We start from the raw sequence: 15744 nt of genomic DNA, 5'->3' as shown, positions 1-15744 counted from the left end.
GCTCTCATAATGAATATTTGTATGTAGTGAGAAACATTACTAAAATATCAAAAGCTGCATATTGTTCCAGAGTTAATAATGTTTACTAGATGGCACAGTCATCTTAACATCTCATGCATATAAGGTACTGACATGAATAATATGCAGAAGAGTGTAAAATAAAATTGGAAAGCTGCTAGATTGCAATCAGTTCGGCTTTTGTATAGGTAAAAGCACCAGAGAGGCAGTGGTGATACTGCACTTGATAATGGAAGCAAGACTTGAGAAAAATCAGGACACACTCGTAGGATTTGTTGACCTAGAAAAATCATTGGACAATGTAAAATGGTAAAAGATGTTAGAAATTCTGAGAAAAATAGGACTAAGCTGTAGGTAAAGGTGGGTTATAGAAAATATGTTTAAGAATCATGATGGAACAATAAGAATGGAAGACCAAGAAAGAATTGCTCTGATTAAAAGGGAGTTAGAGGGCCTGCATGCTTTTGACTCTACCGTTTGGTCTATACAACGAAGAAGCAATGACAGAAATAAAATGTTCAAGAACGGGGTTAATATTCAGGGTGAAAGGATATTAATAATAAAATTTACTGATGACATGGCTTAACTCAATGAAAGTGAAGAAGTAGTACAGGATCTATTGCATGAAATGAACTGTCTAGTGAACACAGAATATCTACTGAGAGTAAACTGAAAAAATATGAAAGTAATAGGAACAGCAGAGAACAGATTAGCAATAAACTTACCATCAAAATTGATGACTACAAACTGGACACTATCAAGGAATTCTACTACTGTAGTAGCAAAATAAACAGAATAGACAAAGCAAAGAGACAAAAAAAGTAGATTAGCACATACAAAGAGGGCATTCTTGACCAAAAGAAGTTTACTGTTATCAAATATAGGCCTTAATTTGAGGGAAAAATTTCTGAGAATTTCCGTTTGGTGCACAGCACTGTATCATAGAGAATCGTGGACTGTGGGCAAACCAAGAAAAGAAAATTGAAGCTTTTAGGATGTGCTGCTATTGAATGATGTTGAAAATTAGGTAGTCTTTTAATGAATGAAGAGACACTCTGCAAAATTGGCAAAGAGAGGTGCATATGGAAAACACTGAAAAGGAGGGACAGGATGGAAGGATGTTTGTGAAGACATCAGGGAATAACTTGCATGGTGCTAGAGGGAGCTGTAAAGGGTAATAACTACAGCAAAACATTGGAATAGATCCAACAAATAATTGAGGATGTTGGGTGCAGGTGGTAGTCAGAGATAAAGAGATTAGTCCATGAGAGGAATTTGTGGCTGATCACTTCAAATCAGTCAGAAGACCAATGCCTCAAAAAGATGGTTGAAAGGAATTTGTTGTAGAGTTGACGAATGAGGTTGCTGACAGTTATTTTGGGTTAGGCACTGCTGCTTTGCACATGTATCTTGACCATTCGTGTAACACAATTTTGTATGTGTCATCTCAGTGTTGTTGCAGCACGGTAGACTACTGAGCCACTTGTGCTTTGCAGTTGGAAGGTGACAATAGCACTGCCATTGCCCAGGGGTCATTTTCGCAACCTTATCTGTAGGATCTTGGTCAAGGAGCATGTTTGAGGTATTATGTTGAAGAAATACAGCAACCAATCGCTTTTTTGTGTGTTTTATTTATTTTTGTTTTGATTGCTGGATTTCTAAAAATAATAAATTCACTGCCACAGAGGTTAACAACTAGTAAAATGGGTAAATTGTTTTTAGTTATTAAAGAAAGGGGAGCTGGTACATGATGACAGAGGCCTAGACCTTTTCAATTGTCACTTCGTGGACCTAATTGGAAAAACTGATGTAATAAACTCGGGAGCTAGACTTGCAGTATATACAATACTGTGAACTTTCTGACTCGGAGGTAACTGCAGCCTTTAGTGGAAGACTCACAAGAAAACAAAAAGTTGAATACATTTCATGGAAAATACCATGTGTCTGTTATATTCATGTTGATTTTGCAAGATAACTTCTAACTTGTGCATTCCTGCCTAGAGAATATACACAGGTTCTAAAGAGTGATGTGTTTGAGGTCCACATGGTATTTATGGATTCATTAGTCCTATGATAAAACGTTCAATTCTCAAAGTATTTCCATCCAGAATTTTCTATAATTTGTAATGATATTTTGTTAAATAGAGCATAACCTATGTAGATAAACTAAAATTGTATTGTATAGAAGACATAGCTAGTGACCAGTTTACTTCATATGTAATTATGCAGAAGCTTAGAGTTACATCCAAAAACTTTCTTCGTATTATTAAGCGTCATCATCTACATATTTAGGATGAAACATTAAAATCTACCTTGTTATATATTTTAGGTTGAAGCAAGTGGAAGATCAAACAGAGAAGTTAAAGGAAGATTTGTATGAAATGTCAAAACCATTGGCCAGATATGCTGATGATGCAGATCTGGAGAGACACTTGCGGGACCAAGAGAGAGAAGGTGATCCGATGCTTGAATACATCCGAAATAAGAAAAAGGAAGAAGGTGTCAAAGGTAATTAACTTACTTTAAAAAATTAAAACAATGACATTAACTTTTTAGGTGAAGAGATTTATTTATGTCTTGTAAATCATGGTATTGGTGGAGATTGCTACTAGGACATTGTATTTAACTTATCATAGGTAGGGCATTATAGGTAAGATGTTTCCTTTATTTCAAATGATTGAAACCTGCAATCACGAAGGTCGCTTTAAACCACAGTGTGAAACATAGACTTCATTTATGATTTGAAACACATGTTCCATTTGTAACATTTAAATGGGATCTATTATGTTATGTTTTAGCAGTAAATAATTCAATTCACAAATGCTCTTATAATGATTGGTTTTTGATAAATGGATAATGGTAAGTTATTAAGTAAATTTTTGGTTAGTTAGTAAGTGAAATTTTGTCGGTGATTACATTTCATATTGTAAAATATTGACAAATTATCATTTAGTTTGCATTTTATCCTCAGCCAAACATTAATGCATTTGTCATTGTCATCCAGTGCAGCAAGAAATAGTTATGGTTTTTGCCACTTTTTAAACATTTGCGGTTCTCTGATATGATGTAGAAGCTATTTTGCCTATCCTGTGGTCTGAACTGTAATTTTATTGAAAATTTTCTTGCTGTAACTTGCTGTATGTAACTCTGTGAAGTGTTGATTGGGATGAAAGGATGTTTCAGACATTACTTGCAGATAATTTGATACTCTTTTATTGCCTTGTTGAATTCTAAATTGAACCTCATAATAACACCATGAACCATGGACCTTGCCGTTGGTGAGGAGGCTTGCGTGCTTCAGGGATACAGATAGCTGTACCATAGGTGCAACCACAATGGAGGGGTATCTGTTGAGAGGCCAGACTAATGTGTGGTTCCTGAAGAGGGGCAGCAGTCTTTTCAGTAGTTGCAGGGGCAACAGTCTGGGTGATTGACTGATCTGGCCTTGTAACACTAACCAAAACAGCCTTGATGTGCTGGTACTGCGAATGGCTGAAAGGAAGGGGAAACTACAGCCATAATTTTTCCCGAGGGCATGCAGCTTTACTGTATGGTTTAATGATGATGGCGTCCTCTTGGGTAAAATATTCCGGAGGTAAAATAGTCCCCCATACGGATCACCGGGCAGGGACTACTCAGGAGGATATTGTTATCAGGAGAAAGAAAACGCGTTCTACGGATCGGAGTGTGGAATGTCAAATCCCATAATTGGGCAGGTAGTTTAGAAAATTTAAAAAGGGAAATGGATAGGTTAAAGTTAGATATAGTGGGAATTAGTGAAGTTCGGTGGCAGAAGGAACAAGACTTCTGGTCATGTGAATACAGGGTTATAAATACAAAATCAAATAGGGGTAATGCAGGAGTATCATTTAGTAATGGATAGGAAAATAGGAAATCGGGTAAACTACTACAGACAGACATAGGAAAATAGGAAATCAGGTAAACTACTACAGACAGAAAATAGGAAATCGGGTAAACTACTACAGACAGAAAATAGGAAATCGGGTAAACTACTACAGACAGCAACGCATTATTGTGGTCAAGATAGATACGAAGCCCACTCCTACCACAGTAGTACATGTTTATGTGCCAACTGGCTCCGCAGATGATGAAGAGATTGATGAAATGTATGATGAGATAAAAGAAATTATTCAGATAGTGAAGGGAGACGAAAATTTAATAGTCATGGGTGACTGGAACTCGATAGTAGGAAAGGGAAGATAAGGAAATGTAATAGGTGAATATGGAATGGGAGTAAGGAATGAAAGAGGAAGCCACCTGGTAGAATTTTGCACAGAGCATAACCTAATCATAGCTAACACTTAGTTCCAGAATCATAAAAGAAGGTTGTATACATGGAATAAGCCTGGAGGTGCTGGAAGGTGTGGACTCTGACCACAATCTATTGGTTCTGAATTGTCGATTAAAACTGAAGAAACTGCAAAAAGGTAGGAATTTAAGATGATGGGATGTGGATAAACAGACAGAACCAGAGGTTGTACAGAGTTTCAGGGAGAGCATTAGGGAGTAATTGACAGGAATAGGGGAAAGAAATACAGTAGAAGAAGAATGGGTGGCTTTGAGGGATGAAATAGTGAAGGCAGCAGAGGATCAAGTAGGTAAAAAGATGAGGGCTAGTAAAAATCCTTGGATAACAGAACAGATATTGAATTTAATTGATGAAAGGAGAAAATACAAAAATGTAGTAAATGAAGCAGGCAAAAAGGAATACAAACATCTCAAAAATGAGATCGATAAGAAGTGCAAAATGGCTAAGCAGGGATGGCTAGAGGTTAAATGTAAGGACGTAGAAGCATGTATCCCTAGGGGTAAGATACTGCATACAGGAAAATTAAAGAGACCTTTGGAGAAAAAAGAACCACTTGCATGAATATCAAGAGCTCAGATGGAAACCCAGTTCTAAGCAAGAAGGGAAAGCGGAAAGGTGGAAGGAGTATATAGAGGGTCTATACAAGGGCGATGTACTTGAGGACAATATTATGGAAATGGAAGAAGAGGTAGAAGAAAATGAAATGGGACATCTGATACTGCGTGAAGAGTTTGACAGAGCACTGAAAGACCTAAGTCGAAACAAGGCCCCAGGAGTAGAAAACATTCCATTAGAACTACTGACAGCCTTGGGAGAGTCAGGCCTAACAACTCTACCATCTAGTGAGCAAGATGTATGGGACAGGTGAAATACCCTCAGACTTCAAGAAGAATATAATAATTCCAATTCCAAAGAAAGCATGTGTTGACAGTTGCGAAAATTACTGAACTATCAGTTTAATAAGCCACGGCTGTAAAATACAAACACAAATTCTTTACAGATGAATGGAAAAACTGGTAGAAGCTGACCTTGGGGAAGATCAGTTAGGATTCTGTAGAAATGTTGGAACACGTGAGGCGATACTGACCCTATGACTTATCTTAGAAAACAGATTAAGGAAAGGAAAACATAAGTTTCTAGCATTTGTAGACTTAGAGAAAGCTTTTGACAATGTTGACTGGAATACTCTCTTTCAAATTCTAAAGGTGGCAGGGGTAAAATACTGGGAGCGAAAGGCTATTTACAATTTGTACAGAGATCAGGTGGCAGTTATAAGAGTTGAGGGGCATGAAAGGGAAGCAGCAGTTGGGAAGGGAGTGAGACAGGGTTGTAGCCTATTCCAGATGTTATTCAATCTGTATATTGAGCAAGCAGTAAAGGAAACAAAAGAAAAATTCGGAGTATGAATTAAAATCCATTGAGAAGAAATAAAAACTTTGAGGTTCGCCGCCGACATTGTAATTCTGTCAGAGACAGCAAAGGACTTGGAAGAGCAGTTGAACGGAATGGACAGTGTCTTAAAAGGAGGATATAAGATGAACAGCAACAAAAGCAAACGAGGATAATGGAGTGTAGTCGAATTAAATTGGGTGATGCTGAGGAATTAGATTAGGAAATGACACACTTAAAGTAGTAAAGGAGTTTCGTTATTTGGGGAGCAAAATAACTGATGATGGTCGATGTAGAGAGGATATAAAATGTAGACTGGCAACGGCAAGGAAAGCGTTTCTGAAGAAGAGAATTTTGTTAACGTCGAGTATAGATTCAAGTGTCAGGAAATCGTTCTTGAAAGTATTTGTATGGAGTGTAGCCATGTATGGAAGTGAAATGTGGAGGATAAATAGTTTAGAGAAGAAGAGAATAGAAGCTTTCGAAATGTGGTGCTACAGAAGAATGCTGAAGGTTAGATGGGTAAATCACATAACTTCTGAGGAGGCATAGAATAGAATTGGAGAGAAGAGAAATTTGTGGCGTTACTTGACTAGAAGAAGGGATCAGTTGTGAGGGTATATTCTGAGACATCAAGGGATCACCAGTTTAGTATTGGAGGGCAGTGTGGAGGATAAAAATCATAGAGGGAGACCAAGAGATGAATACACTAAACAGATTCAGAAGGACGTAGGTTGCAGTAAGTACTGGGAAATGAAGAAGCTTGCACAGGATAGAGTAGCATGGGGAGCTGCATCAAACCAGTCTCTGGACTGAAGACCGCAACAACAATAACAACAACAACAACATGTGCCGGTGCAGGCAACCCCTGCTCTGAGCACAGTACATGCGATGCATTATGTCAGAAACTGTGACACCATTACTACCCTTTACAAGCCACATATTTCAGAACTTATGAGGTTTAGAAATGTGAAACAAAGTGTGTTACCACTAATTGTTCCTCTAGTTGTCATTTTGCAGCAATAAACATTATACACAGGACATGCACGATTCTGATACCGCATTATTTGAGACATTATAAGAGGTGGACTGGTTCAAGTAAGGTACAGCTCAAGAAGGGGCTGAACTATCCCCGTTTAGGAGTGCCATCAATGAAATATGGGTCAGTGATGTGTTGTCATACTATACCACACCATTCATTAACACTCCACTGAGATAGTACGTCAATCACATCACGATTACTGGCAGCGTGAAGTGCGCACTTGGGTCTCAGGACGTGTGCTAACTGTGCACTTCATTTATTTCAAACGTCAAATTCGCTTTGCGATTTCTCGGGATGTAATTGACGTATTGTGATGCAACCAGTGGGATTATTTTTTTGATTTATCATGCTATTGATTGCAGACGAAATAATAGGGGGTGTCCATTTAAAAATACAGAAGTTTGTGTTGAAAATAGTATTTGTTTATGTTTTAAAATTTCGCATAGTATTTGGTTTCCTAAGCCTCTGCTGTACATTCATGCTAGTGAAAATCGTTTTTGAATATCTATAGTTGTTCCAGAGATATTTGAGGTGGCATGGTTAGGTGAGACACCCTGTATATCATTACGGTGATGATGGCCAGTGATCCCTTCAGTGCAGATGCATACCTAGCTCAAACTCATACAGGAATGGGCTAGATGTCGCAAGTAATGAGGCTAATGAGCAGGGGCACTACATCACTAGTGTGTGATGCAAGTTGAGAATTTGGATGTGTTGAGAAGCATGCTAGGGTAGTCTGTATGATTGTGGTTACAACTGTGTCCGTGTGGCATAGTGGTCAGCGCATTTGCTTACTAAGCGAGAGACCTGGGTGTGGCACAAATTTTCAACTCGCACCATTGATATAAATCACTGCCTATTGGCAGCTAACACCTTTAATTCCTTTGTGTCTTTATTTCCATCATGAATGGGGCTCCAAATTATCTGTTCTAGGTAGTTTTCAGAGAAGACATTTACAGTGGAACTTAAATTTTACGTTCTCCGATTTTACATTCTCCGATTTTACTATTTTCGCGATTCTACACCATAAATTCTTAGTGCTTCTCAAAAACCCATAAGATCAATAGCCAATTTTATGTTGCTTCCTAGTAATGTTTACCTCAATTCTTTGTTCATACTTGACATTTTGCTTGACTTCATTCTGTTTCCTACTTATTGACATATGATGATACTGAATGACTTGCAAGTGGCACAGAAGACAGACGGTTCTTAACGTGGCTGGTGGCGGAGGTAAGGGAATATTTTAGACTGTTGAGGAGAGGGGAGACGTGAGAGAGGAAATGCTGATGTAATCCATGATAGGCATTGCCAATGCCATTTGCAATATGCAATGTTTAGCTCCACCGCACAATTATGATGAAACTACTGCTGGATTGTGGCATCAATAGAAAACCAGGACAGGCAGAGTGAAGTGTTCCGGATCGAGCCAGTAAGTGAGGAAGCAGCCCGTCTGCCATCTTTTCTTGTGCCACTTATAACTCTGTCTTATCTTTTTGCATGTATTTCCGACGTGCTACTGTATTCAGCAACAATATCATCAACCTTTTATCTTCAAACACCTAGACTCATTCTATGCTTGGTCAAAATTAAGGAAAGGTGGACCATTTCCTGCTATTGTACTCTTACTGGCTGGCAACTTGTTATGTCACCCAACATCCAGTGCTGCTGCCACACCACGCTAACACACGTAATAAGTTTACAGACCTTACCTTACGAAACATCTGAAATTCCTAAAGTACTGGATTATAAACTATAAATGGGCACAGAAGCTATAAGCCAAAGTTGATGGTAGAATTTCTTTTTTCTCCCCCTAGGTACCAATTTTACCAATGCTCATAACATCAACTGACATGACCAAATTGCAAATTCATAAACAACCGAGAAAGAAATTTCAAAATTTTACGTCATATAATAGATCTATTAGGAAAAAAGTGGGTTTTGCTGCTAGGAATACTGTACAGTACATAACTGAAAAGACTATCACTTTCGCTATCGCTTTTGTATGAGGTAATTCATTTCCCAACACATTACTACCACAAATTATCCTTAAAACATGCAGTTTTGAGCATTATTTCATTTTATTTTCACCTTGAAAATAGCAAAAATATATAGCCTGCATGGGGAAATAAACTGGAATCTGTGAAAGATGTGAAAATTGTTGGATTACATCATCTCAGATGTTTGTTTTCCATCTGCAGCCAATAGCTGTATAGCATGATGACATCACACTAATGTAGTGGCTTCTAGCATATAGAGTGACAAGCAGCAAGCTTACTTGGTGGCTCTTTCCAAAGTATTGCTGATGTGATCGGTGTATAGCAAATGGAGTGACTGCAGCTCCCACTTAGGTTTACTTTATATAATTACACCTCGTACGCCCTTCACTACTGTGCATTAATTTAGCTTACAGTAGTTTTGCTCGGAGCCTGTTGACAGAATTCAGAATGTATCATGCGTCTACCAACTGTAGCCAGTGTATGCTACTCCATTTGCTATGTGCAATTAACAGGATGTATTTGGTGAATAGTTGTGCAACGGCTTGTTCGTCTTTGTTGCAGTCCTCATTGAAGTTTAATGTGTTGTGAAGGGAGGCAGAGTGTTGTAAATGTATGGATTGCTGAGACAGAGAAACACTGAAATCACAGGAGGCTTAACTTTAATTCATATTCATTGGTATAAATAACACATGTGAAGGAAACTTTTGTGTATATACGTGTTTTTGTGAAACCTGCTGTGTTTACCCTACAGCAAGCGACGAGTCCAAAGTGCAAACAGTGCACGTTGGCAATACTGCAGAACACTTCACTTCAACTAATCAGCACAATAAACAAGGAAAAGTTTACAAGCAATATACTAGAGGTCATTGCACTTGTGTCACCAGAGTATGCTTGCACTGCCATTGGCTATAGGAGGGAAACACATACCCCGCATGTAAGATTCCAACGCCTTTCACTGTACTTCAGTTTTTGGTTTAATTCACCACATTCATCAATTTTTGCTTTTTTTTCTGTGTGAGCACAAAAGAAAGATCTCTCAAAAACACGCGTTTTGACTTATAATTTGTTGTAGCGTGTTGGAAAATAACTCAACTACGTTGTACCCAGAACACTAGTGTCAGTTTTTACTTGCTGTTACCCATCTGTGATTTCTTAAGAACTGGTAAATTTATTACCACAAATAATTGTATAAACTTTGTATTGTACTTTAATTTCTTTCACATATACAAATTTTGTACAGTGTATTGAACAGGATTATGATTTTTAATCATTTATGCGAGTTTCATGTGTTTTTGCTCATATTTTGGAGGTTTTAACATTGTCCTTGATTCTGCATTTTATCTCCAATTTTGTGTTTTTTTAAGTCTGGTCCTCGAGAAAATGTAAAATAGGGGTTTCACTGTAGTAATGTCCCGTCATGCCCACCACTAACAAAACTGTTATTTTCCCAGTTGCTCATTGGATTATTAAAGTCTCCACTGATCATCATACCTTCTTCAAAAGCAACAAGTGCCAAAGCTAGAAGATTTTTTTTTATTTTTTATCTATTTTTTTTATTCATCTCATCCAGTTTTTGTTATGGTATTGTCTTGCAGGGTAGCTAGTAACATGTCAAAATGCAGTGTTCCTTTAACACAGCAAATTGCCAAGTTACTTATGCTTCTAGGTCCAATGTTTTGTCTGCTGATGGTAAAATACTTCTGTGCAAAATATGTGAGCAATCTGTAAATTATGAAAAGAAATATTTCATTTCTCAACATGTTAGTTCAACCAAACACAAAAACGCACTGTCCAAGACTACTGGGAGCAAGATTTTTTTGCTTCCAGCAGCAGTTGTGAGATTGCGTCAGAAAGAACAATTTGCATTTTATTTACGCAAAATTTTTATTGATACCATAACCCTTTCTGGAAACTACAGAATCCTACATTAAGATAGTTTTTGGAGGAGTATAAGGATGAATCTGTGTCTAGTGAGTCAAGTTTGCAAAAAAAAAAAAAAAAAAAAAAAAAAAAAAAAGTTACGTAAGTGAATGTTACCATAAAGATGAAGTAAAGAAAATAAAATTATTTCAATCGACGGGTCAAGTGATCCTGTGGATGGTTTTATTACCAGTGTCATTGCTGGACAGTTAGATCCTTAAGAAGGCAAATCAGTAAAAGCATTCCTGCTTATAACAGTGTATCTGGAAATGGTTAACAATTCAACTATTGCACTGTTATTTACTAATTTGTTGATGTTATTGTAGCCCGAAGAAATTCAGTGAAACAGTGTAGTACTTTCCATCTCAGATACTGCACCATAAGTGAACAAGGCTGGGAAAACTTTAGAAGTCCCATTTCCAAACATGCTCCACATGGACAGTGTAGCACATGGTTGTCATAGGGTTGGCTTTTTCTGGGTGTCAACAAGTTGATTTCCAGTATTAAGAAAATCTTTATAAAAGCTCCAACATTTAAAGATATTTAAAAACATTGCACCAGATTTACCCCAATTTCCCTCAGACTACCTTAACAAGATGGGAGACATGTATTTCAGCAGTAGCTCACATTACTTAAAATTTCCCCAAGTATATTGCTCTGGAGGATAAGGCATCTCTGATTGAAGCTGCAAAGAAAATTCGTGAACCTTTGTAAGTGAGAAATGCCTTACCATAACTTTTCCTATGGCTGAGTTTGGTTCCTGGTTACAAGCGATCAGCCATCTTCAAGAAACAGGGCCCCTTTGGAAAGGTCAGTGCAAATTGTGTATGTTGGCCTGCAAAAGTTGGAGAGAGTGCCAGGGGAATGGGCTGTATCAGTTATCAAAAAATATAAAATGCCAGGATGAAATTTTTACTCTGCAGTGGAGTGTGTGCTCACAGGCAAGTGCACTTGACCATGAAAGGCAAAGATCCCGAGTTCGAGTCTCGGTTCGGCACACAGTTTTAATCTACCAGGCAGTTTCAAGTATAAAAAGTTTTTTGAAATTCCTGATCCAAACATTTCAAAAATTTTACAAGATGGCAAGTCTGTTTGCAGTAGAAGTGGGCCATACAATTGTTCACTGTTTCTAGTTTGCTACAATTATCTCTGTTAATGTTGAGAAGCAAGACATTGTAACGTGTAGGCTTTCAAGAAACATTTTTACTTTTCTGTAATGTACAATTAGCATTTTGTTTAAAACTTAAAGGTACTTTAAAAATATAATTCAAAACAAACGTAACATATTTATGCTGATTGTGTTTTTGTGTAGTGCAGTCTAGTAAATAAATGGACATAATGTAAGGTTTTCCTTTATTTCCTGTTTCAGGAATTTATAGTGCCCTTTTGCCTTCTTATTTTAGTGATTTATAATGTGTAAACTTCCTGTCTGATGATCACTATCACTGTGCTTTTGATGAAGCGAAAAACTTTGGTGTAGGCTGCCAGTGATATGAAAGGGACGGCAAGGTTGCCCCCTCACATTGCTCCTCTCCCTGTGGTGGTCTTAAGTTCTGGTTTGTTTACACTCGTGGCTGACTGATACAATAATGTGCACACTATAGTAGTAGTAGTAGTAGTAGTAGTAGTAGTAGTAGCAGTAGTAGGCCAAAAATTATTTTCTGAATACATGTTGAGTTGAAGAGAAGCACTGCATTGGTTCATTGTTCATGTGTACAGCCTGCAGATAGTGTTAAAAATGAAGTTCCACTCTAAATTTTGTCATGATTTGGTTCTGGAAGATGTATAATTTTCCCCTCCCTTCCCCCCTTTTTTATTTAAAAAAAATAGACATACAAATTTAAAAGGCTGTCATGCTGCATGAGTGAAAGCAAAGGCTTAGTGTTTTCAAATCATTAAAGAAAATGATTGAGGAACTTTTTGACTGGAATATTTGCTTTTGTGAAAACTTTAACAGCTTTTTGTTTAAATTGGCCTTTCATTTTCTTCTTTTGGCTGTATTTAAGTTCCACCAAATGACACTTCTGTTGAGCAGCAGCAACATTTTTCCCACCAGTTTACTGAATGTGTGTCTGATTTAAGATGTGTCTCAACACTATTCTTCCTTTCCCACCCAATCTGATAATTAAAAAATCTGCAGAATATTGATTTGACCTTCTACGGGCACTCATAGCCATGTGACCCATATGTGACAATGCTAAGGATAGAAACTTCAAGACACTTACTGTAGAACTGAAAATAACTATATTCAAATGCTATGGTATGTATTTCAGTGTGATCAAAATATGTGATAGGTATTGTTTTCCAGTCTCTACACTGTAGAGTGCAGACACATGAACTAACAGATGGCCATGAATATAAGCAAAGTAGAATATTGACCACTTGAGGGGAAAGGAGCAGTGCAGGGAAACAAGCCCTGCCTCCCCTCTCATAGGGCAGCAGCCTACATTGCCATATTGTCAGAGGGATCACTGACATCTTTTGGTGTTGTGAGAGTGGTAATTGAAATTTCAGGATTAGGCTTTTACTCAGTTCAAAATGTGAAAACAACTAACAATGCACAGCACAAAGCTTTTGGAAATGGCAACCACACATTTGCTGGCTGAAGTTGGCAGAGTGTTGTTAACAAGATAGTTTGGGTCATACCTCTAATGCTATTTGGTTCAGCCACTGTTCAACCCCCCCCCCCTCCCTCATGGCTCCCCTGTTCTCAGGTGCTAGATCCCATGGCTCAGTGCAACATTGCATAACGTGGGTTATATCTTATACAGACAGTTTGAATCTCTACAGACGGCATGGCACGGCATCAGAGTGTCAAGTGCACTGATATGTTGTTGTGTTAGTCCACATTTTATTGTGCACACACAATCTTATCCACATTATCTTTCCAAACTGGGCTTTGCCAGATGATGTGCAGTACCAATAACCAAAAATTGGTTATGTTTTTGACATTTGTATGCAGAAAATAGTTATTTCAGACTATCTCTGATAAAATAATGCATCTGGAAATAATTCTTTATTAAATTGTGTGTATTAGATAAGTTTGTATTTCTGCATTTTCAGCAGACTTTGCGACTGTATTCACATTTATCGTAAAATGGGAATTATCTGGTCCCTAGTCATAAGTTCAGTTGATGCAAATTTAGTACAGCAGCAGCTATTCAGTAAACATAAGAGAGGGGAGCAGTATGTTTGCAGATTATATATGAAGTTCTTTTAAAATAATGTCCTTTTTTTTTTTTTTTTTTTACCAAGTTTCGAACAGATATGAGACATGTAAATAATCTCAAATTTTATGATCTAAATTTAAGGTTAACTTCGTAGTGCTCATTTTAAGTCATTTGAAAAGCTCTTAGTAGTTTCTAGTTCTTACCATTGTAGTCTGTTATGTTATTGCATTAAGGTGTTGCCCTCTTTCATAATGCAGTTGGTTTTATGCCACTTTTGTGACTTCTGAAGACTTTTTGTGAACTGGGTGAAATTTCCTGCAGTATGGCCTTCATTCTTAGGTAGAGTAAATACATTTCACACTGGTAAAGCACACTGAATTTTTGCTTACTTTTGTTGCACCTGATTTTCTCAGGATCATAGTATATGAAGCAGAAATCCTAAAAAGAAAAAAAGAAAGAGCGTCAATGGTCAAAAATGGTTTCATCATGATTTTGTGCGTTTGTCTGATGTATTTGTCTGACTGTATGAGGGTAGTGTTATTTATTCAATAGTATGCTTCTGTTTTATGTTATTGGGTTTGAAACACATTTTGAAATGATTTTTAATTCTCATTATTTTCATTTCAGAAAAACCTAAATACCAAGGATCATACTTACCAAATAGGTTTGGTATACCACCAGGACATCGCTGGGATGGAGTTGACCGTTCTAATGGCTATGAAAAGAAATGGTTTGAAGAATTAAATGCAAGGCGAGCTCGAGAAGAGGAAGCACACAAATGGAGCACCTCAGATATGTAGTCTGTAAAAATGGAACAGTTCCATGATTTTAATTTTTTTATCTGAATGATTTTGTACATACTATGTAGCTGAAAATAAAAAAAAATGTATAGTGATATTTTTTATAAAATGTGTACATTCATTTTTTTCGATTTAGTTTGTATGGGACCCAAATTTCCTGAGCTACAAATGTTCCTGAATTTAATTGTTGAGTTTTACAAGTTGCTTATTAATTTACAATGCACACCTTAAAACTTTCCGTGTTACCCTTAAATTTAAGAGAACTGTTCATGAAATTTTTTATGAGATATGCTTGAATTTTTGTGCAGTCTGTTTTGTAGGTATTTTAAAGTAAATTTCCTAAAAGCAGCTAGCTGATGTCATTTTTAACTGTTCATTTTAACCATATTTATTTGATTCACAATTTGAAGTTATCTAAAGGATTAGTTGCAGTGACCAAGTGTATGTGATCTCCAGTTGTCACACTCTCTTTTATTCACAACCACATTCCACACTCTCTGCCCCCCCTCCCTCCCTCCCTTCCTCCCCCCCCTCCCTTCCTCTCCCCCCTCCCTCCCTCCCTCCCTCCCTCCCTCCCTCCCTCCCTCTCCCCCCTCCCTCCCTTCAACTCCCCCCCCCCTCCCTCCCTTCCTCCGCACCACCAAAGAACCTAAATAGTCTCCAATCTAGAGGTAAGACTCATGTCTGTTTTGGAAAAACACATTAAATTTTTTTTTTATTTTATGAGGCAAAATCATCTCCATCAGTGCTTATCTCAGTATAATTGCAATTGAAGACCTTTGATTTTATCGGTAACATATGCCACTCAACAATGCATTTCCTTTTGCCATGCTGGTGTGAGTGCTGTTACAGCTCTCACTGTGCTAATGTAAGTATATTTTGTTCTGAAGCTTCATCATCATGTACACTGAAATCAGATTTATTTGTAACTAGCTGACAAACCCAGCATTACCCAGGTTTTCATTTTACCGATTTTCTATTACAAATGAGGACAGAAAATCAACTGTGTTTTAGTGTAAAATAGAAAAAAATTTCATTTCCATTTATTGTTGAAAATACCTTTCAAATTATACAAACA

At 37.3% G+C, this 15744-nt stretch overlaps 1 protein-coding gene across 1 annotated transcript in view; it reads left to right on the top strand.

Moving 5' to 3' along the window:
• Positions 1–14770, top strand: part of LOC124595431 (BUD13 homolog) — a 66523-nt gene extending 51753 nt beyond the window's left edge. Inside the window, exons 4-5 of the mRNA XM_047134171.1 lie at positions 2348–2526; positions 14494–14770. Coding sequence (XP_046990127.1) covers positions 2348–2526; positions 14494–14666 — 352 coding nt within the window. The 3' untranslated portion in view covers positions 14667–14770. The remainder of the gene's footprint in view (positions 1–2347; positions 2527–14493) is intronic.
• The last annotated feature ends 974 nt before the right edge of the window (positions 14771–15744 follow it).

The sequence above is a fragment of the Schistocerca americana genome, chromosome 2 (assembly GCF_021461395.2).
Source record: "Schistocerca americana isolate TAMUIC-IGC-003095 chromosome 2, iqSchAmer2.1, whole genome shotgun sequence".
Classification (NCBI taxonomy): domain Eukaryota; kingdom Metazoa; phylum Arthropoda; class Insecta; order Orthoptera; family Acrididae; genus Schistocerca; species Schistocerca americana.
The sequence above is the reverse complement of the archived record's forward strand: the minus strand, read 5'-3'. Positions and strand labels throughout refer to the sequence as shown.